Source organism: Muscardinus avellanarius (genome assembly GCF_963383645.1).
Source record: "Muscardinus avellanarius genome assembly, chromosome: 18".
NCBI classification, from domain to species: domain Eukaryota; kingdom Metazoa; phylum Chordata; class Mammalia; order Rodentia; family Gliridae; genus Muscardinus; species Muscardinus avellanarius.
Window position 1 is genome coordinate 7131502 of NC_137804.1, and position 22432 is coordinate 7153933.

Sequence of the window (22432 nt, forward strand, 5' to 3'; positions counted from 1 at the left end):
AATCCAGCCATCTTGAATGACAGTGAACTGGGTGCGTGTTGGTGGAAGCCTGGAGAGAGTGGGGAGGGTGGCTGCAGCGATGTCCCGTGCCCATCCTCTAGTTGGGCGTGCCTCGCAGGCATCATGGGTAGGTCGTGGTGTTCTCTGAGGAGTCTGGGCTTCCTTCAGCCCTGGCCTGCGGAGGTGGAACGCTTTGAACTGCAGAGAGCTCGACTTGTACACTCGTTGAATGTCCATTTGCCACTGTAAAACATGTTTTCCTGCTAAAGATTGGAGAATGAAAAGCTGCTGGAGAGCCACGCGTGCCTGCAGGATTCCTACGACAACCTGCAAGAAGTGATGAAGTTTGAAATTGACCAACTGTCCAAAAACCTTCAAAACTGCAAAAGAGAAAATGAAACTCTGAAGTCTGACCTGAATGTGAGTGGTGGAGGGTGTTGGCAGCTGGTGAGGGTGCTGTGGGCAGGCAGGCACCGTCTGACCGCACCCACCTCGCCAGGCCAGCCACATGGCCTGTCCCAGGGAAGGGTCTCCACACGCTTGTTGGGTGCACGCCGCCAGGAGCGGCGACTTCAGATCTGATGTGAGCTTGTCTTCTAGAATTTGATGGAGCTTTTTGAGGCAGAAAAAGAACGCAACAACAAATTATCGCTGCAGTTTGAAGAAGATAAAGAAAACAGTTCTAAGTGAGTGCCATGGTGGATTAGAATGTCATCCATTGCCACATTCTTTGTCATCTATTTTTTTTCTTGCTAATTAATACTCTGCAAAAAGTTCTTTTCAGCTGGGGATGTATCTCAGTGTTGGACTAGCATGTGTGAGGAGGCCCTGGGTTTTATCCCCAGCATCACAAAAAAGAGAGAGAAAGCTATTTTCTTTGAAAGCATTCCAAAGTAAACATCAAATCCTTTGGTATAAATGGCTGGTTTTCGTTAACATTCAGTAACCGGGTATGGCACTTTTCACTCACCAGATCTGGTGGCCACGAACGCAGACTGTGCTGGCTTCCAGCCGCCCCTCACCACTTCTGTCTGTCCTCTATTCCTGGCTCCTTTCTGTCTTCCTGCTCCCTTAACAGAAATGCCATTCCCGTCCCCTCTCCACACTCTTCTCCTTGGTAAGCTCAGCCAATCACTCGCCGCCACTCAAAGCAGAAGAAATGCTTGCAGAATTCTCACTCTGAGCTAGACTCTCTAGGCCTGGTAGACAGTGGTAAATTTGGGACATACATCCTGTTAGGTAGACAGGTAACATTTCCTCATTCGTTCAGACATTTGATGATACCCAACAAGCCAGGCACTGTTCTGGTAGATGCCAGACATTATTTTCGTCGTACGCTTTTATTGGTGCACTCTAATCCCACATCGTGTAAGTGGTGCCGCCGCTGACATACACGCACACTGCACTCTAGCCCCTCCCTCCCTTGGCCAGCCTTGTCTACGTCCCTCCGGACCCGTCACTCCCTCGCTTGTGCGTATTAAGAAGGCATAACGCCAGGATATTTGGAGTTAAAATAGTGAGCGAAACTCTCCTGTCCTGTGGGCTTCACCTTCACGCACAGAAACGACAGGCCACAAGCAAATGCTGTGTGCTGTGTGTGCCGGGGACACTGAACCCTGGGAAAGGAAAGTCGGGGTGCAGGAACGGGCCCGTGGAAGTAGCTGTGGAAATGAGTTTGCCTCTGTGCCACCCCGGGGCATTAAGGCAGGATATACTGGTTGGAGTTCACTCGCGTTGTGTTTAATCTCTTCTACCACAAGAGACTCCGTTCTTGTTCCCATCGAGTAAGACTGGATGAAAGCCAATTCTTCCCTTGCAGAGAAATCCTGAAGGTTCTTGAGGCTGTGCGCCAGGAGAAGCAGAAGGAGATGGCCAAGTGTGAGCAGCAGGTACATTCACTGTTGTTCTGGCTCTGAGGTTTCAAATCCGTAACTTATTCCTTATATCTAAAGAAGTTTATTAACAAAAACTATCTCAGCTTTTAGAGCTGAAATTTGGCAATAAAAAGATGAAATTTTTGTCTGGTTCTATTATTTTTTATCTCAATTTTTCTAGTTCCCACATGTCTATAGTCATGTTGTTGGTAGAGACCATTTTTGTCTTTTTTCTTTTTTTTTTCTCCTTCCAATACAGGTGATTCAGCCCAGGAGCATTTGACCTCCAAGCTAAATCCCCCAGCTCTTTTTTACTTTAATTTAATTTTGCAGTATTGGGGATTGAACCCCAGGGGCATTGTACCTCTGAGCAACACCCCCAGCCCTATTTAATTTTTTTATTTATTCATTGCACGGTACTGAGGATGGAACCCAGGGACATTCTACCTCCAAGCTACACCCCAGCCCTATTTCTTATTCTTTATTTTGAAACAAAGTCTCACTAAGTAGCTGAGGCTGGCCAAGAACCTACACAATCCTCCTGTCTCAGTCTCCCAGGACTAGGATTATAAACCTGTGCGCACACCCGGCTTATTTTTATTTTTGAGTTAGGCTCTCACTCCTTGTCTGAGCCTCCCAAGCACTGGGATTACAGGTGTGTGCCACCACACCTCGCTGTGCAATTAATTATTTTCAGATATTCTTAGTATAGACCCTAAAATATCAAAAACAGATTTATTAATGCATGTGTGGTTGGCTTTGTGATGAAATCCTTTTCCTATAAGTATTGGTTTTTCCCCTAGATGGCAAAGGTGCAGAAACTAGAAGAGAGCTTGCTTAGTACTGAAAAAGTGATCCTTTCCCTGGAAAAGTGCAGAGAGGCTGACAAGGTAGGTGGGAGGGCACCCCTCCTGTTTTCTCTACAAACATGGGTTTGACGTTCCAGTCTCCTGCCCAGCTTTCACTCCAGGTAGCTGACGCTGTGCCTCTGGCAAGGTGCTGAGAGCGCAGGCGCTCTCACTCACACAGATTTCCCATGTAACTTTGAGACCAGCTACCACCTTTTTTTTTTTTTTTTTTTGCGGGTCTGGGAATGGCACTGAGAGGCATTCTATCTCTGAGCCACACCCCCTGCCCTATTTTTTATTCTTTATTTGGAAACAGGGTCTCACTAAGTTGCAGAGGGCCTAAGTAGCTGAGGCTGTCTGCGAACCGCGATCCTCAGGTCTCAGCCTCCCAAATGCTGGGATGACAAGCGTGCGTAACCACGCCCGGCCAGCAACTACCACTTTGGATGGCAGTGTTTGTAAAACACATCCTGCCCTTTGAACTAGGATGCTTATATTATTATGACCCTTTCCCATTCACTGTAAAGCCCATGGTATAAATTCTCAAATCCTTGGTGTGGGCTTTACCTAGACTAATATCTGTTCAAGTATAAAGATAAGTATAAGTTGGGCATGGTGCCACACACATCAGCTACTTGGGAGGAGGCTGAGGCTGGAGGATTGTGAGTTTGAGACCAACCTGAGCAATATAGTGGCCCCCATCTCAAAGGAAAAAAAGAGAAGAAAATATAAAATCTTTATTTGTTTAGCTTTTATTCATTCACAAAACCAAAGCAATTGATTAAATAAAATAACATAGAGCCATTAAAGTATACATTGGTATTAATAGTGGAATGTGTTATGAGATTTCACTAGGATAAAATTGACTTCTTATGTTGTCTTAAAGCATGATAAATAGTTTATCTTTTTGTGTATGTGTGGTATTGGGGATAGAGTCCAGACGCCTTCTACATCCGGGCTATGCCCCCAGTCCTATTTTATTTTTTATTTGGAAACAGGGTCTCACTAAGTTGCTAAGAGCCTCAGTAGCTTGCTGAAGCTGACTCTGCACCTGCAATCCTCCTGTCTCAGCCTCCCAAGTACTGGGATTCCAGGCGTGTGCACCATGCCCCTTGGGTGTATCATTTGTTCTCCTTCACTTCATTGAGTATGAAAGTCTGTTTCTGTCCTCATCAGGAAGTTGTAGCTGACCTCATGAACCAGATCCAGGAACTAAGAACATCAGTGTGTGAGAAAACAGAAACTATAGACACCCTGAAGCAAGAACTCAAGGACATAAGTGTAAGTTTAGTCACCCAGAAGATAACTACATTTGTGCATGAGCCACATTTCTCAGACTCTTCAAGGGGGTTTAACAGATGTCAGAAAGACTCTGGTCAGATTAGTTTGAAGCCAGTTAGCGCTCAGCAGGACTTGCAGCGCCTTTGTTGCGTGGTGTGTACTCTGGAGGCAGAGCCGGCAACGGCAGCAGCGTTGCCCAGGCGTCCCTGGCCTGGAGCAGCGTTCTCTGCACACCATTTGGAAATTACTGGCACACTGGCGGTTGCCTGTGACGGCTAGGTTAGCGCGTACCTTTGCTGTTTTGAGAAGAAAACACTTTAGTCAAATTCAGGAGGAAGTAGGTTTGTTTCTCTCAGTGTTGATGGCATTTCCTAAAGTGGCTGCTGCCTCCCTGCCCGCCGACTGCGTGCTGGCGCCTGCTCTGCCGCGGCACTCCCGCCTTCCGCGTGTGTCCCCGAGGCAGTCCTGGAGGAGGCCGAGCCTATGGGACTGTCCCGTTTCTCTGCCACATGTATCTGTCCTTCCTTCGTTAATACGTACTCATTGAGTTGGCTTGTGTGTGAACTCACACATTCTGAAGTGCCTGCAGCCGCTCAAGGCATGACTTCGTCTTCCCCAGTGCAAGTACAACTCTGCTCTGATTGACAAGGAAGAGAGCACAGTGCTGGCCAAGAGACAGGAAATGGACATCCTGGATCTGAAGGAAACCCTGAGGCTGAGAATACTCTCCGAGGACATCGAGGTAGGTGTTACCCGGCTTGCCTGGTTTGTCTGTGCGTTCGTTTTGCCTTACCACTCGTCGGTCTTGTCGCGGTGAGGCAGCGTAGAGTTGCTGTGTGCTGGGCGGTCTCCCTGTCCGTCTGCCCCTGATGGTTCCTGTACGCTCCTGTACGGACGGTATGAGGGACCCTAGTGGAGACTGTTGGTGGATGCAGTGGTAGCAGGAGCAGAGGGAGGGCTGGTTACGTGGAGTGTCAGTGTTGCTTTCTGTGTTTTAGCTAAAGTGGGTTTCTTTGTCATCTTTATTGTTAGTGAAAAATTTATCTTTTTAAAAATTAAGCGGTACTGTCAGGTTGTTCAAAAGCAATATACCTCCCCACAACTTTTCACCATCCAAACAGGATTCCCAGCTTCTTGTGTGTCCTTCCGTCTAGAGATATTCTAGATTTATGCTGTATATTTTCATCTTCCTTTTTTACACAGATAGAATCTGCTATCTATACTGTTCTGTATTTGCTTTCTTTTTTTTTTTTTTTTTTTTTTTTGTGTGTGTGTGTGTGTGTGTGTGTGTGTGTGTGTGTGTGGTGCTGAGGAATGAGCCATCCTTATTCTACCCCTGAGCTATGGTCCCGGCTTGTTTTTTATTTTTCTGAAACAGGTTCTAAGTTGCTGCATCTGTCCATGAACCTGTGATCCTGTCTCAGCCTCCCAAGGACTGGGATTGCAAGTGTGTGCCACCACCTCTGGCTTGCATTTGCTTTAGAAGTAAGGTTTTCTTGGGAAAGTATGCTCTCCATAAAACAACTTCAACAAATACTTATGGAGCCCACCTACTGTCCAGCTGTGCCTGGCCTGGGATTTTGAGTGGGAGGATGAACAGAAACTGGCTACTCAGAGCAGAGCGTGCAGGCCAGCTGAGCCGCCGTAGGAAGCGTGTAGAAGTGTCTGGAGCACACAGAAGGGCGGGAGGGAAGGAAGGAAGGAAGGAAGGAAGGAAGGAAGGAAGGCAGGCAGGCAGGCAGGCAGGCAGGCAGGCAGGCAGGCAAGCAGGAGCAGGTGCCTGACAGAGAGAGTTCCGGAGAGCTTTCTAGATCTCTATTCAGGGCTCCGCTGGGAGGCCTGTGGCAGCTGTGAGCCTGGGGGCGTTCCAGCACGGCGAGCAGCTGGGAGGGGAGGGAGACACTGGCACAGGTACTGTAGACTGAGAAGAAGCACGTGCAACCGTGAGAGCTCGGAGCACCCAGAATGCTCAGGGCGTGGCACACGGTCCTGCCCACCAAGGGGATCTGGGGAAGCAGTGGCCACCGGAGCATTTGCAGTACAGCGCGTGCTTGTTAATAAACTGCGTGTGTACGTGTGTATTTTTGATACTACGAAGAAGCAGATTTGGCACTGATGTAGTGATTTTATGCACTGCATGCTTAGGAATTATGCATGCAACCTACAGGGCTTGGAATTGTCTCTGCTACTTTCTTTTTTTATTTATTTTTTATTGGTGCACTGTATTCATACATCATAATGGGATAAAAAAAAAGTTTTGTAGACATACATGCACACATCGCCCAGTCAGCCCCCACCCGATCCCCACTCCGTTCCCTCCCCATCCCTCCTTCCCATGCTTGGCTTCGTGGTTGACATCTAGTATTATAGCAATTTATCCAAAATTAACAATGATAATCTCACAGAACAGTTTATGTCTCTGCTACTTTCTGTCAGCTCACTCTCTGAACTGCGTTGGCCTGTACTGTGGCACGCTGCCCCACCCACCCAGCTGGCCTGGGACGGTGTCTTAGAGTTACTCGCCCTCACTGCATGGAGGACGAGTCGGTTGGTAAGACCCCCAGTGAACTCTACCTTGAGGCCTCCCAAGAGAGATCAGCTTTAGGATGCCGGGTGAGGGAGAGCTCCGTGTCCTCAGCTGGTGCTCGTCAACTGGAATTCGCTCCTCTAGCTGGGCTCACTCTGTGGTGACTGACTGGATTACCTTGGAGTGGATTAGCACTCAGGAAAGAAGAAAGTGTGTTGACATAAAAACTCACGGTCTTTCAAAATGTATGTAGAGTAATGGTTTGCGAACCTTTATTGATCAGCCACGATTAAGAGCTTCTTCCCTTGTGGGGCTTGTCCCCTAACAGAGGGACATGCTGTGTGAGGACCTGGCCCATGCCACCGAGCAGCTCAACATGCTCACAGAGGCCTCCAAGAAGCACTCGGGGCTGCTGCAGTCGGCCCAGGAGGAGCTGGCCAGGAAGGAGGCCCTGATCCAGGAGCTCCAGCGCCAGGTGAGCACGGCTGGGGAGTCGCGGGCGGCGCTCTGGCGCGCCTGCCTTCCTTGGTGGTTCTTGCTCTCCTCTCTCTCCCCTTCTGCTTTCCCTCGGCCCCTTGCCCCTCCCCCTCCCTGTTTTTTGTTGGTTTTTGTACTGAGGATTGAACCTGGCGCTTTCTACCTCTGACATATATCCATCCCTAGCACACACACCCCCTTTTTGCAGTATTGGGGATGAAATCCAGGGGCATTCAACCTCCAAGACACACCCCCGGTCCTGTTTTTTTAATCTTATTTTGAAACAGGGTCTCACTAAGTTGTGGAGGGCCTCACTAAGTAGCTGAAGCTGTCCATGAACCGCGGTCCTCTGGTCTCAGCCTCCCAAATGCTGGGTTTACACGTGTGTGCTTTTTTTTTTTTTCTTTTTTTTCTTTTTTGTAACATGGTTTTGCTGTGTTGCTGAGGCTATCCTTGAACCTGCAGTCCTCCTATCTCAGTCTCCCAAGTAATGAGATTATAGGCATGCACTGTGCCTGGCAAGAGTTTGCATTTAAGGCTAAGTAGTATTGAATTGTGTATATATACCACATTTTCTTACCCATTTCTCTTTTGATGGACATTCTCCTTTGCCTGATAATTATTCTATTCTGAATAAAGCTGCAGTGAACTTGGGGCACACATTGTCTTCAGAAAGGAGACTGGTGGCCGAGCTGTAGTTCTAGCTTGGGGCCGCAGTTCCCAACGGGCTGTACCGGTTCTCACTCCCACCACCCTGGGCAGAGATCCTCTTGTCTCCCTTGGCTGCCAGCGCCTGTCTTTTCTTTTTTATACTAGCGGTTCTAACAGGGATGAGATGATGTCTCGCTTTGATTTGCATTTCTCTGATGATTGGTTGTGAGGAGCGTCTCTTTTGTGCTCTTTTTTTTTTCTTTGCAGGTCTGGGGATGGAACCCAGGGGCATTCTACCTCTGAGCTACACCCCCAGCCCTATTTTTTATTCTTTATTTTGAAACAGGGCCTCACTGAGTTGCAAAGGGCCTCACTAAGTAGCGGAAGCTGTCATCAAACTTGTGATCCTCCTGTCTCAGCCTCCCCAGTCCTGGGATTACAAGTGTGGGCCGCCACGCCCGGCTTTCCATATTACTTTCTAACATGTAGCCTTTCACCTATTCAATTTTTTCAGCTAAACCAAAATAAAGAGGAAGTAGAGCAGAAAAAGAATGAATACAACTTCAAAATGCGGCAGCTGGAGCACGTGATGGACTCTGCTGCCGAGTGCCCTCAGGTACGGCAAGGAGAGAGCGCGCTTCCGGGGTGCGGTCAGGGAGTGATGGGAGTGTGCGAGTTACTGAGACCATGGCTTCGTCTTCGGGTTTCGCTAACACCCTCTGCTTTCTTCTTGGTGAAAGTCGAGTTTCTGTTTTACTTGGAAAAAATTAGAATAATGAGCTGGATGGCGCCTGGCTTGGTGTCCTGTGTGCTGGATGACCGGCATGTTCGTTTACCATGCATGCATTTGTTCTGTGCCTAGGTGTACAGTTAGGGCAGCTTTTACAGCATCACCAGGTGCTTGGATGACATGTGATTTTATTTTAGAGCCCTAAAACACCACCTCACTTCCAAACACATTTGGCAAAACTTCTGGAAACACAAGAACAAGAGATAGAAGATGGGAGAGCCTCTAAGACGTCTCTTCAACACCTTGTAACAAAGCTCAATGAAGACAGAGAAGTCAAAAATGCGGAGATCCTCAGAATGAAGGTACCTGAGTACTATTTTCAATAAATGTAATTTTTAAAAATAAGCAAGATCCTTGTGGTTAGTGATGAAACAAAATTCAAAAGGCAAAGAATTAAAGGGTGGACAGGAAAGAAGTCTTCCTCATGCCCCTGTCTTCTAGCTACCTAGTTTATGTCCCAGCATAGTCAGTTTTTAAGATTTCTTTTTAGAGCTTTTCGATGCATACATAACCAAGTCTGTAAGCATCCTTTCCCTGTCTTGCACATTGTATCATGTTATACAAGTTTGTACTAACCATATCATCAGGAAAGAGCTTGTTTCCTTAAACTTCACCACACGATGCCATCCACCTTCTGATGTTAGCCAGTTCAGTAGCTGGAGGACATTAGCTCGGTGTGATTTTTTATTTTTTGGTGGTACTGGGGTTCCTGGAAGCCCTTCTACCTCCGGGCTACACTCCCAGACCTATTTTATATTTTTATTTGGAAACAGAGTCTCTTAAGCCAGCGAGACTGGCTTCGCACCTGCACGATCCTCCTGTCTCTGCCTCCCAAGCACGGGGATTACAAGTGTGCGCCACCACGCCCGGCAGCTCAGAGTGATTTTAATTTGGTATTTTTCATATTGGAAGTCAAATGGAGCATCTTTTGTCTTTTTTTTTTTTTTTTCCTGTAAACTATCTTTCCCCTTTTTTCGTTTGAGCTTTTTCTTACTGACTTATAGGCATTCTTTACGAGAGAAATTGACTTGTGTGTGATGAATTTAAAGCACTCTGAGCGGCAGGGTGTTGGTGTGGTTTAGGGTCTCTGAGCGGCAGGGTGTTGGTGTGGTTTAGGGTCTCTGAGCGGCAGGGTGTTGGTGTGGTTTAGGGTCTCTGAGCGGCAGGGTGTTGGTGTGGTTTAGGGTGAGGCTGCAGAGAAGTATCTGTAGGTGGGGCAGGAAGGGTGTGATGTCCACAGAAGAGCCTTTCACCTGGTCCTTGGTGCAGTGAGCTTTTGTTTAGGAACGCACTTGAGGTCACTTTAACAGATGACATAAAGTATATAGAGAGTATCGTTCACTCTTTTTCTCACAGAGAGGCTCACCCCTCAGCTTTGTGCAGGACAGTTCTCGGTATGGTACCTCAGGATTAGGGCTTTGTCCAGGTTAGCGCGGTCTCGAAGCCTAGAGGAGCCTGGGCTGGGTGGAAGACGTCAGACAGTGGGCAGTAGGGTCAGTGTGAAAGGACAGCCCTTGCAGACGAGTGTTTACTTCTAGATGTTGAGTTCATGACGTTGAAGCTAGAATCCAAGTATTTTCAGGGATTGGTTGTGGCATTGCTGTTTTAGTTAAAATGTAGTAAAGCAATGGGAGCAGCTCAGCAAAACAGAGACTTTGCCACTTTTTCTCACAAGGGAATTTTAATGCATTATGTGATCTTGAGAAGAAACCACTCAAGACACTGGATACGGCGACGGACCACAGTTCTGGGCCTCTGTGAACCTGTCACAGCGTACTTCTTGCCCAGCGATACCCAGTGCTGTGTTCTGTGCATAGGAGGAGCTTGAGAGAGCAGTACCTGTCTCAGTCGTGGCTCGTGGAGTAAAATAACGCCTGCCGTCACGGGCTTTCTGAAAGGCGCCATTCTGTTCTCAGGAGCAGCTGAGCACAATGGAAAACCTGCGCCTGGAATCTCAGCAGCTGAGAGAGCGAAACTGGCTGCTGCAGGGCCAGCTGGACGATATCCAAAGGCAGAAGGACAGCGGGTGAGCAGGAGCCACGGCTGCCGTAAGCAGGGGGGACAGGGCTGGCCTCGCGACGTGCCCCGTCCTGCGTGGTGGTCGAGTGGTCTGAGGCGGAGACTGTTTTCTTCAAAGTATGGGGATAAGTGTTGATGATCTTGCCCACTCTGCAGCCTTGGCGTTGTCGTCAGGTTACTGCAATAAACTTAAAAGATGTGAGTGACTTGAATCAAACTGCTTCTGTTTTAGAAAAAGGAAGGCCCTGCTTCGTGCCTTGCGGTCATGCTTCATGGCGGCCTGGCACCGCGGGCCAGGCACCGCGCACCGCACACAGTGCGCCGGGGCGGCCGCTCTGGCTGTGTGGCTGATGGCACGGCTCGTGCCTGTGGCAACACATGTAGACCCACGTCTGCCTCTAATACCTAAGTCTTGCGATTTGGGGACATATTTTTAATTTTAGTGCCTGAGTTTCCTTAGCAACAAAGTGGAGAAAATTGAAATTTTCACAAAGTATCTTAAAGATTAAAAGTAACATGTAAAGGTCTGTGGATGTGGCTCAGTGGTAAAGTGCTTGTCAAGTGGAGGCCCTGGGTTCAGTCTTCAGTGCCATCACCAAAAAAATAAAATAGCACCAGGCGTGGTGGTGCACGCTTGTAATCCCAGTACTTGGGAGGCTGAGATAAGTAATAAAAGTAAGATAACACATGTATAAAGTGCCAGTTGCAGCGCTCGGCTGAGGGTGTTGCTCAATAGAAGGTAACTAATTACTAAGTGTACAAGGTAGACATAATCGGGCCTGTTGTTAGCTTTCTGCATGAGGGATGGAGAGGCGCCTGTAAACCTAGGTGGGGAGCTGCATTGAACCGAAGGCAATTTCTGGGACGAAGGACCTCACTGAATTCCACTTCCCAGACAAGGAGCGTCTTCTATCCTGGCTATTGACAAGGACACATCCTTGACACATCTTGCCAGCTTCCTAGCCCGGTCCAGAACCCCACCTGAGAAGCTGTCTAAAACCATGTGAGACAGCAGCGATTTGAGGGTTTTAACAGTGGGTGTGCTGACAATTTTTTCCGAAATGGTTCTCTTCCAGTTTTAGTTAGTTTCGGAGGTCTGATTTGGGTGGATTGAAGCCAGAAATCTGCTTTGTCTTTCTTTTGTGTGTGTGTATGTGGGGGGTGGCACTGGACATATAACCCAGGGGCATTCCATCAAGCCACACCGCAAACCCTTTATAATTTTTTTATTTTGAAACAGGGTCTCACTAATTTGCTGAGGCTGGCCTCAGACCTGCGATCCTCCTATCTCAAGCACTAGATTACATGCAGGTGCTGCCGTGCCTGGCAGAGATGTGCATTTTAATGCTGAGCCATCCCGCCCCTTCCAGGTGATCTGGTGCCCGCGGTCCGCAGCCTGCTCCTGGTCCTCATGTGCTCCACCCCCATGCCCAGACTCCTACCAAGATAGGGACATAGAACCTTCCAAGACGGTCTGTTAGGCCACAGTTACAAATGCCATTTTCGTAGCTTCCCGTTCCTGTATGAGGAGCCACACAGAAAGTTCATTGTGGGGTAAACTACAGCCCAGTGCCCAGTCCAGCGGACGTGTGCTATGTGATGAGCTTCTGCTGGGGCAGTCACCTCCCTCATTCACTGTTACAGCTGCTTTTGCACGCAGTAGCCACAGTGAGCAGCTGTGATAGAAGACAGGGCTACCAAAGCCTAAAGTGTGGCTACTGTCTGGCTCTCGAAAAAGGTCTCCCATCCCAGGGTGCACACAGAAAGCACCCTCCCTGACCCCTCGATCTGGCGTTCTTCCTCACTCAAGTCTCATTGCCGTTTCTGTCTAGGCTGCCAGATTTGTTAAGGGAAAGAAACTTTACTGTAGCTTCTGTTTTCCTTCAAGAAACGGTCTTATGCTCACCCACCAGAGAGAGAGTCCTAGAGAAGCCTGTGGCGTTCAGGCATGTTCTCCGAAGGAGATGGGTGTGCCATCCAGAGCCACCCCCTTGCTCTCTCGGGGAGCTTTATCCCTTCCCGTGAAGAAGTTTACGTCTGGGGCCTGGGGAGTGCCCTTGTCAGCCACAGGTGGGAATACGGGTGGTCACAAGAGAAAGCTAACTGACAAGAGCGTCCAGGTGGAGGGAGAGCTGGGGCTCCCAGGAGCCAGGCCCCATGAGACCCAGGACACCTGCCCGCCCTGAAAAGGCGCCTGCCCGCTGGCCCATGACCCGGCCTCTGGCTGCCCTTTACCCAGCCCCAGGTGCTCATGTTTGGTGTCCACCTGTTACTGCTGTGAACTAAGTATCTGCTTTGACTTCCCACCAAGGCTGGACTTGGCTTCCCGGCTCTGCCTGCCTGCTCTTTGTCCTGGACAGGTCGGTACCGAGCTCTCAGGATGAGACTTCTCTGGCTGAGTGTCTGTCACATGTATCAGCGGCTGGCTTGGCCCAGTCACCACAGAATCAGCTTCTCTGGGGCTGACTTGCATTGCTCTGTGAAAATGAGTTTTAAATCAATGCTTTGAACGTCCTTGACCGTGTTTCTCTGTCCTTTCCTGATCTGTACAGCGATCAGAACCACCCAGATGGTCCACAGCTGAAGAGCACGCAGGAAGAGGTTACCAAGGAGAGACTCGCTAAAGTACGGGTCTTTTTATTTTATTTATTTATTTATTTTTATTTTTTTTAATTTATTGTTTTTTTGCGGGTCTGGGAATGGAACCCAGGGACATTCTACCTCCGGCCCTATTTTTGATTCTTTATTCTGAAATAGGATGTCATTAAGTTGCGGAGGACCTCATTAAGTAGCTGAGTCTGGCAGCAAACCACGATCCTCCAGTCTCAGCCTCCCAAATGCTAGGATTACAAGCATGTGCCACCAAGCCTGGTTTAATACGATTCCTTTTACATAGTGACTTCTTTAAGAATATTTTTTGTAACTAACACGGTTATGTGTTTTAGACACAGTTTTGCTGTTCAAAATTCCTATCTTTTCTGCATTCCCACTGTTTGGCGGTATTTGCAGTCAGTATTTAGACATAGCTGAAAGTGAGCCAAGTCTGTCTTCTCCAACAGACAAGAATCCCGCCCCTCGGCATACCCACACACAGGTCTCCATTCAGAAGCAGGGACGCGGGCTGCCTTAGAAGGCACCACGCATGGTGGTGAGGCCCAACAGCACGCTCCTGTGCGCTATTGGGCTGTGGAAAAGGTGTCGGTTTGCCGGGCGTGGTGGCGCACACTTGTAATCCCAGCATTCGGGTGGCCAAGACCAGAGGATTGCAGTTCACGGACAGCTTCAGCTACGTAGGCCCTCCATAAATTAGTGAGACCCTGTTTCAAGATAATGAATAAAAAATAGGGCAGGGGGTGTAGCTTGGAGGTCAGATGGCTCTGGGTTCCATCCCCAGATCCGCAAAAAAAAAAAAAAAAAAGTTGTCAGTTTAGTGGATTGGTTCTCTTGAGCCCCCTTTTTTTTTTTCCAGCAGTGTTCTTAACCTAAGCCATCTTTTTCTTCTTTTTTAATCTTATTACAGAGTAAAGTAGTTGAAGAAATGCTGAAAATGAAAACAGAGTAAGTATACTATTTGGGGGGGGGGGATCCAGGGATGGAATCCAGGGGCATTTGACCTCCAAGCTACACCCCCTGCCCTATTTTTTATTCTTTATCTTGAAACAGGGTCTCACAGAGTTGCAGAGGGCCTCACTCATTAGCTGAGGCTGGCCATGAACCGTGATCCTCCAGTCTCAGCCTCCCGAATGCTGGGATTACAAGTGTGTGCCACCATGCTTGGTTAGTATACTATTTTGTAATTCAAATTCCTGATAATCTTTTCTTTATTATTCTCTAAAGGGAACATTTAAAGCAGGCATGGTGGCTCACCCTTGTAATTCCAGTACTTGGGAGGTTAATACAGGAGGATTGGGGTTCGCAGACAGCCCTCTGCAAGCCAGATGTGCGGTCACAGGCTGTATTCCAGTGCTTAGGAGGTTGAGACAGAAGCGTCACAGGTTCCAGAACAGCCTCAGCAGTGCAGCAAGTTTCACAGCAGCCTAGCAAGACCTGGTTTCTAAACAAAACATAAATAGGGCTGGGGCTTAGCTCACAGGTAGAATGGCCATGGGTTTAATCTCTAGTAACACACACACACACAATATTTTGAGGTGTTTTCCTCGGGGTGGAAGTCTCAGGTGAACCCCAAAAGCACGTCTGATCTTCTGCCCAGCACTGGCCTCTCACCCCTGCAGCCTGCTTTTTTCTGCTGTTCTAGAGATGGAGCCAGGCCCCCTCCCCGCCAGGAAAGCACTCGCTGCGGAGCCCACGTCCACCTGCTGCGCCTCTTTTGCCGCCTGTAGGGCAGAGCTGAAGATTAGTGGCACTTTCAGATCTAGATTCTCGGCTTTGCCACGTGCGGCTGCGCATACCTGTAATCCCAGTGGTGTGAGGATGAGGATTCCCGGGGTCACAGATCTGAGGCCAGCCTGGGTCATTTAGGGAGACCCTGTTAAAAGTGAAAAAAATAACAAAGCGCTGGCAGTGTGGCTCAAGGGTAGAATGCCCTTGGATTCACTAAAAACATGTGTCAGGTGCTTTTTGTAATCACATTTCTTTGGAACACCGTGAAATACTTGCTCTTACAGTCTAGAAGAAGTCCAGAGCGCCCTTCACACCAAGGAGAGGGACTGCCTCCAGATGGCTGAGGAAGTCGCGCGAACCAGAGCGTTGGAGTCTAAAGCCTTCCAGGAGAAGGAGCAACTGAGATCAAAACTGGAAGAGCTGTACGAGGAGAGCGAGCGGAAGTCCCAGGTGCTGGGCGGGGCTTTGGTGGGACCGGGAACACGTGGGCGCACAGAAGAGCCTCGTCTGTGCAGGCGGCCTCGCGCCAGCCTCCCTCGTGCACTGGGTGCACAGGGGAGCTGGCTCTCGCTTCCTGTGCTCTGGAAGGCAAGAGTGATGTGATTTTAAAGAAAAATGGCATCTAGCCAGCTGTGAAGGTGCATGCCTATTTCTCAGTACGTGGGAGGCTAAGACAGGAGGATTGCAGGTTCAAGGCCAGCCTCAGCAACTTAGCAAGGCCTGTTTCATAATAAAAAATAGAATAGGGCTGGGGGTATAACTCAGAGGTAGAACAACCATGGGTTCAGTCCCCGGTACCACCACAAAAATCCCTGAAGCCTTGCTTTTTGTTTCTCTTCCTTGGATGGACCTGCTGCAGGAGGTGGAAATGTTAAGAAGGCAGGTGGAATTTCTCACTGAGGAGAATGGGAAGCTGGTGGGCCACCAAAACCTGCACCAGAAGATTCAGTACGTGGTACGGCTGAAGAGGGAGAATGTCAGACTCGCCGAGGTGAGCCCGGGCTCGCTCTGGGTGAAAGCGATTCTTCTGTTTATTCAAAATAAAATTAGGGCCGGGCGTGGTGGGCACGCTTGTAGTCCCCGCGCCTGGGAGGCGGAGACAGGAGGATCGCGCGGGTTCGAAGCCAGGCGCGCGCGCTGGCTTAGGAGACCCTGTTTCCAAGTAAAAATGTAAAAATAGGTCTGGGAGTGTAGCCCGGAGGTAGAAGGGCTTCCAGGAACCCCAGTACCACCAAAAAAATAAAAAATAAAAATAAATAAATAAATAAAATTAAGGCCAGGCGTGGTGGCACACGCTTGTAGTCCCCGCGCTTGGGAGGCGGAGACAGGAGGATCGCGCTGGTTTGGAGCCAGCCATGCTGGCTTAAGAGACCCTGTTTCCAAATAAAAAAGTTAAAAAATAGGTCTGGGAGTGTAGCCCATGGGAGTGTATCCTGGAGGTAGAAGGGCTTCCAGGAACCCCAGTACCACCAAAAAAATAAAAAATAAATAAAATTAAGGCCGGGCATGGTGGCGCACGCTTGTAGTCCCCGTACTTGGGAGGCTGATACAAGAGGATTGCGCAGGTTCGAAGCCAGCCTCACTGGCTTAAGAGACCCTGTTTCTGAATAAAATATAGGTCTGGGAGTGTAGCCCGGAGGTATAAGGGTTCCAGGAACCCCAGTACCACCAAAAATGAATAAATAGAAATAAAATTAAGCCAGGCATGGTGGCACACACCTGTAATCCTAGTACTTAAGAGGCTGAGACAAGAGGATTGCAGATTCGCAGCCAGCCTCAGCTACTTAGTGAAGCTCTCTGCAACTTAGACTTTGTTTCAGAATAATAGAATAGGGCTGGGAGTATAACTGGAGGTAGAACGCCCCTGGGTCCACCCCCAGTAGTGAAAAGAATAAAATTGATGATTGGATCCAGCAGCTGCTTCAGGGAACTTTATGACTTCAAAGCAATTGTTCGTTTCTGTTCTAACAATATAATTAAGTTCACATAGATGCTAGGATTTTGTTTAATGTTAGGTATTTTATAAATCGAATTCTAATTTTAAATATATAGTTAATGAATATCAAGAAATGTAAGAATTTAAGCCTTAATTTTCTCCCTCTCGTTTTTGTTTATAGGAGTCAGAAAAGTTGCGTGCTGAAAATATATTTTTAAAAGAAAAGAAAAAAAATGAATCCTGAGGACCCTGGTCAACCCCTTGGCACCATCTGGCTTGGAGATTTTTTAATCTTTCTTTCTTGTAGACCTACTCTTGCTTAGAGCTGAACTTGAGGACCTCAGTTATGAAGTGTGAATGGTGGTGGGAATGGAATTTTCTGATGAGCTTTTGTGCCCATATCCACCCTGTGACACCAGCAGTCTGCTGGTAAGTGGTAACACTCCACTTCCAGGTTTGAAATTGTCAATGCTGTGAAACCCTTTTTCCTTTTAAAAATAAAAGTCTGCCGGGTGTGGTGGCGCACGCTTGTAATTCCAGCCCTTGGGAGGCTGAGACAGGAGGATCGCACAGGTTCGAAGCCAGCCTCAGCTACTGAGTGAGGCTCTCAGCAACTTAGTGAGACCCTGTTTCCAAATAAAATATAAAATAGGGCTGGGAGTGTAGCCCGGAGGTAGAAGCCCCTGGGTTCCACCCCCAGTACCAAAAAGTAAATAAATAAAGCCTGTAGATATGGTCTCTAGCAGACGCTAGATCGTTTTTTCTTAGTTAACTTTTTTTTTTACTCTTTCGGCAGCTCTAACAATATATGGTGTTCCAAAACTTGCAGTGTTTGATGGCAGGCAGACATTGTAGCACACTTGTTAATATAGATTATTTTTGTACTTTAAGTATTCTCATGAGCATTTTCTCTAACTGTAAATATGGCCTTTTTTGAAATAAAAACTTCAAAAATAATGACTAAACAAGTGATTTACATCATTGGCTGAGTGTGTTCCTGAGGGGAGGGTGAGTCCAGAGCCTCAGGCCTCTGTTGACGCGCCCTGGCCGGGCAGGCCGCATTTTCCTTATCTGTTCACCAGTTTGTGGACGTGTGAGCTGTTCCAGCTCGGGCACTTGTGAGCGCTGCTGCCATCATCACTTGTGCAAGTGGTGATCCCAGGACAGAACTGCAGGGGGCCAGCGCGCTGCTGGGGGGCCCGCCTGTTGGCTTCATCGGCCTTCCGCGGTCTGTTCAGCGCCCCGCGCACCAGCACCTGTTATCGGTGGGGTTTTAATACACCCTCCTCCTTGGCACGTGATGCCCCTTGCGTTTTCCTACTGTCCAATACTATGGGGCAACAAAAGGGGGAAGCTGGGACATGCTCCATCGTGGACCAAGCTCAGAAGACCACGAGTGAGCAGCCAGACCTGGAGGAGCACCGGCGCCGAGGCCTCCATGTATAAGAAGGGCAAAGGACGAAGCAAATCACAGTTGTCTGGAGGTGAGACTGGGGTTATGGCCAGAGGGAGCGTTTGACATGGTGGCAATGTTTTAGAACCAGTGTACAGCCCCTCGTGGTACACACCTGTAATCCCACTACTTGAGAGGCTGGGACAAGAGGATCGCAGGTTTATAGACAGCCTCAGCAATTTAGGGAACCCTGTTTCTAAATATGGCTAGGGTCGTGCTTCCGGTAGAATGTCCCTGGGTTCACTTCCCAGCACAGAAAAAAAAAAAAACAAGTTTGTAAGAATAATTGTACCTCAAAATGAGTTACTCTTTCCCCGTGGTGCAAGCCTGTAATCTCAGTGCTTGGGAGGCTGAGACAGCAGGATCACGGGTTCGAAGTCACCCTCAGCAATATAGTGAGGCTCTTGGTAATTTAGCAAGGCTTTTCAAATAAAAAATAGAGCGGGGGGGGGGGCTCAAAGGTAGAAGGCCCCTGAGTTCTGTACCCAGCACGCCCCCAAAATCGAGACTTTTGCAAGAAGCTAGAGCCCATCCTGGCGCGATGGGCGGCGCACGCAGGTCATCTCGGCCCTGGGGAGGCGGAAGAAGGGAGACCGCAGGTTGGAGGCCAGCCTCAGCCCTTGGCCAGGCCGCTCCAAGCAGAAGGGGCGTGGCCGCGGGCGGGGGCGGGGCCGGCGTCACGTGGCCGCCGCGCCGTGCGTGCGTCCCGCGAGGGTGCGCGGCAGCATGGCGGCGCGGCCGCTGCCCGCGGGCGGAGCCGTGGCGGCCGCCGCCTACCCCGACCGGCCGGCCGAGCCGGGCGCGCACCTGCAGGCGGGGGCGATGCGGCGCCGCTTCTGGGGCGCCTTCAACTGCCTGTGCGCGGGCGCCTGCGGGGCGCTGGCCGCCGCCGCCGCCAAGCTGGCCTTCGGCCGCGGGGTGCGGGCGCGGGGCGGGGGATGCGGGGCGGGGGCGGGGCGGGGCGAGCCTGGGGGCGGGGCGGGGCGAGCCTGGGGGCGGGGCGGGGCGAGCCTGGGGGCGGGGCGGGGCGAGCCTGGGGGCGGGGCGGGGCGAGCCTGGGGCGGGGCGAGCGCGGGGCGGGGCGAGCGCGGGGCGGGGCGGGCCGGCGCCTCCGGGCTGAGCTGCGTCCCGCGGGCGGGCGGCCACTCCGAGGACCCGCAGCCCGGGAGCCCTGCCGCGGGAGGGCTGCGCGCCCTGAGCCCCCCCGCCGCCGCCGGGACCTGCAGGGAGGAAGGCGCGTCCGCGGGCGGCTCCCCTGGCCCGGCCTCGCCGGCCCTCTGCGAGGCGGCCGCTAAAGGCCCTCCCGCCCCCCGGGCGCTCTTCTTTACTGGAGAGAAGGAAGACCAGTCAGGCCCTCAAAGTGATGGCGCGCCGGGCCGAAGGACCTCACGGGTATCACCTCCGGCAGGGCGCTGGCCCGGTTAAAAGAACAGCTAAGCTGCCGAGGTGTCAGTCCTGTAAAACAATGATAAAGGACAAACAAAAATGCGTTGAGAAGCCTGGCATGGCGGTATATACCTGTAACCCCCATGCTTGGGAGGCTGAGACAGGAGGATCACAGGTGCAGGGGTCAGCCTCAGCAACCTGGCAGGACCCTATTTCAAATTAAATAAAATAGTCTGAGGCTGTAGCTCCGGGGCAGAACACCCCTGGGTTTATCCCCAATACTGCAAAAAATAAATAAATAAAACAAGAAGACTGCATTGAGAACTCTTGGCTTAGGTCCTGGCACAAAAGAGGCTGAGAAATGGCCCAGGAGCGGCCTGAGCAGGTGCAACTCAGGGTCGGGGTTTAGGGGCCGGCTGGCTGGTTCACGGTTTAGCTGGCCCTGGTTGAGGGTGAGTGCTACCCCCGACTTCTCACCGTGCACACCCACCAATGGCTGCTGGGCCCCCTGGGCTGGTCTGCAGGCATGGGTCACTCACTGCAGCCGTAGAGGATGCTGGTTCTGGATTAGCACTTTGCTTCTGCCCAGGCCACGAGGCCAGCAAGGATCTGCCAGGAGCTTGTTTCCCTGAAGATGGGTGTGCTGCCCCAGAGTTCAGGGCCCTGCTGTACTGGAGAGGCCTCGGTGGCAGTGCCAGCGGGCGTGGCCTCAGCAACTCTCCTCCACAGGTGAGCGCAGGCGTGTGCGTCCTGGGCATCATTGTGATGGCCACCACCAATTCCCTGATGTGGACCTTCTTCAGTCGGGGTCTCAGTTTCTCCATGTCTTCAGCCATTGCCTCTGTCACGGTGACATTTTCAAACATCCTCAGCTCGGTGAGTAGCCTGAGGGTCTGGTGTCCTTGTCCTGACCCCTGCTCTGGGTGCGGTGTCCTCGAGGGACCCCTGTGTCCCCAGACAGCAGAAAGGAAGTGGAGCAGAGGGCACTTAGCCTCTAATGGAGGACCTCTCCGGCTAGAGCTGGCTGCCCTGCTCGCTGCTCCTCCAGGCAGAACCGTCTTTCTCAAGTCCCCCTGCATCCCTGAGGTGCCCTAGGGGCCTGTGGACAGGAGCCTGAGCTGGGAGGGCCTGCAGGCAGCACGCAGGGGCTGGGTCCCAGCACAGATGGAGGAGAACCTGAAACCCAGCTCGGGTGGGGACCACAGGAACCAGCCGGTGTGGGCTCACCCACCAGCCTCTGCCTGTGGGCCTCCACCCATGTGCTGGGTCCAGGACTGCAAGCGAGGTGGGCCCCTTTCTGCAAGCCGGGCGGCAGTGTGTGTGGAAGGCTCTGGACGGGAGGCTGGGCCGTGGGAGTGGGCCTCGGCCCACAGCGTCTGCTCCACAGGCCTTGCTGGGCTACATGCTATACGGAGAGTGCCAGGAGATGCTGTGGTGGGGAGGTGTCTTCCTCATCCTCTGTGGGCTCACCCTGATCCACCGGAAGCTCCCGCCCACCTGGAAGGCCCTTCCACACAAGCAGCAGTAATGCCTGCCCGGATGGACCTGCCAAGAGGCCCCGGGGCCTTGGTCGGCCTGTGGGACTGCGTCCAGGGAGGCTAGGCTGCAGCCTCCCACCTCGGCCAGCCCCTGGAGGTGCCGGGCCAGCGTGCTCCCAGGAAAGGGGCTCTGCCGTGCAGCACTGAAGCAAGAGCCCTGGCTGTGGAGGAAGAGGAGGAGGGGTCTGTGCCCTGCTTAGGCGCCCCCTGCCCACCACAGCAGAGAGCCGAGCTTGGACAGATGCCGAGAGCCAGGCTGTGTGGCCTTGGCATGGCCCCTTCTGAAGGCACACTCTGATTCTGGTCCTGTTGTCTAACCAAGGCCCGTCAGAGCCTCTGGAGGTGGCTACTAGTGGACTTCCTGAGTGCCCCATGCTGACCAGCAGGCCAGCTACACTACACTTGCGTGTCTGGCGGGAGAAGGAACCTTGGGTTAATAAACGCTTTTCTGTGAGTCAAAGCCTCCAGGTATGGGGGCTTGATTCCTTCCTCCCTTTTGGAGTTGGACGGAGCAGCCGGGGTGAACTGAAACTCGAGGAGGCAGCGGGCGGGCAGTGTGGAAGTCCTGCCTGGGCACCCAGCCACTCTCTGCCTGGCTTCTCCCTGAGCCCCAGGCTGGCCCTTCAGCAAGGACTTCTGACCATTCTCAGGACGGAAAGTGGGGCTCACCCTGGAGCCCTGAGTACACTCCTTAGAAAGGAGACTGGCCGGAGGCTGCTGCCCTTCTTCCTCTTCTGTCCCTTTTTCTCCTTAGTTATTTCAGTGTCTTTGTTGGTCAGCTTTTCTTTGCAATGACCAGAGCGCCTGACAAGGACCACTTAGAGGGGGAAAAACTTATTTTGACTCATGGTTTGAGAGGTCAGTCCAGGGTTGGCAGTTCTGAGGCAGAAACACGGTGGTGGAGGGTGTGGCTCGTGCAGCAGGAAGCGGAGAGGGAAAGAAAAGGGCCGCAGTAGTAGGGTCCCAGGGACCTGCCTCCTCCAGCCTGGCAGGTCCCCACCTTCTAGGTCCACCTAGAAGTAAGTGGCTGAGGCTGGCCTTGAACCATAATCTTCCTGTCTCAACCTCCCACGTACTGGGATTAGAGGCATGCACTACCACGCCCTGCAGTCCATTCGGATGACTGATTCATCAAATGGGTAATCCGTGAGTGAGACCAGAGTCCTCACAGCTGGTCACCCAGAGCCCCACCTCGACGCCACTGCACTGGGGACTGAGCCTTCAACACACCAGACGCTAAGGGGACACTTCGGGCCCCCACTGTAGTAGCACCTTGCACCAGTGGAGGAGACTCCGAGCTGGGAAGGCACC

General features: G+C 51.1%; 2 protein-coding genes across 2 annotated transcripts in view; both read left to right on the top strand.

Annotated features, from left to right (window-relative positions):
* Positions 1–16988, top strand: part of KIF15 (kinesin family member 15) — a gene marked incomplete at both ends in the record, with an annotated part of 48343 nt that extends 31355 nt beyond the window's left edge. Inside the window, 15 exons of the mRNA XM_080715652.1 lie at positions 270–420; positions 601–686; positions 1820–1889; positions 2678–2764; positions 3899–4003; positions 4623–4745; positions 6859–7005; positions 8173–8274; positions 8586–8750; positions 10365–10474; positions 13020–13092; positions 13988–14025; positions 15093–15258; positions 15668–15799; positions 16926–16988. Of these exons, the coding sequence (XP_080571778.1) occupies positions 270–420; positions 601–686; positions 1820–1889; positions 2678–2764; positions 3899–4003; positions 4623–4745; positions 6859–7005; positions 8173–8274; positions 8586–8750; positions 10365–10474; positions 13020–13092; positions 13988–14025; positions 15093–15258; positions 15668–15799; positions 16926–16988 (1618 nt within the window). The remainder of the gene's footprint in view (positions 1–269; positions 421–600; positions 687–1819; positions 1890–2677; positions 2765–3898; positions 4004–4622; positions 4746–6858; positions 7006–8172; positions 8275–8585; positions 8751–10364; positions 10475–13019; positions 13093–13987; positions 14026–15092; positions 15259–15667; positions 15800–16925) is intronic.
* A 1935-nt stretch (positions 16989–18923) lies between these two features.
* On the top strand, positions 18924–21111 carry TMEM42 (transmembrane protein 42; the record flags this gene model as incomplete). The annotated part of the gene is made up of 3 exons (XM_080715690.1): positions 18924–19115; positions 20313–20459; positions 20971–21111. 3 exons carry the CDS (start codon positions 18924–18926, stop codon positions 21109–21111), a joined length of 480 nt encoding a protein of 159 aa, XP_080571816.1.
* Positions 21112–22432: the final 1321 nt, after the last annotated feature.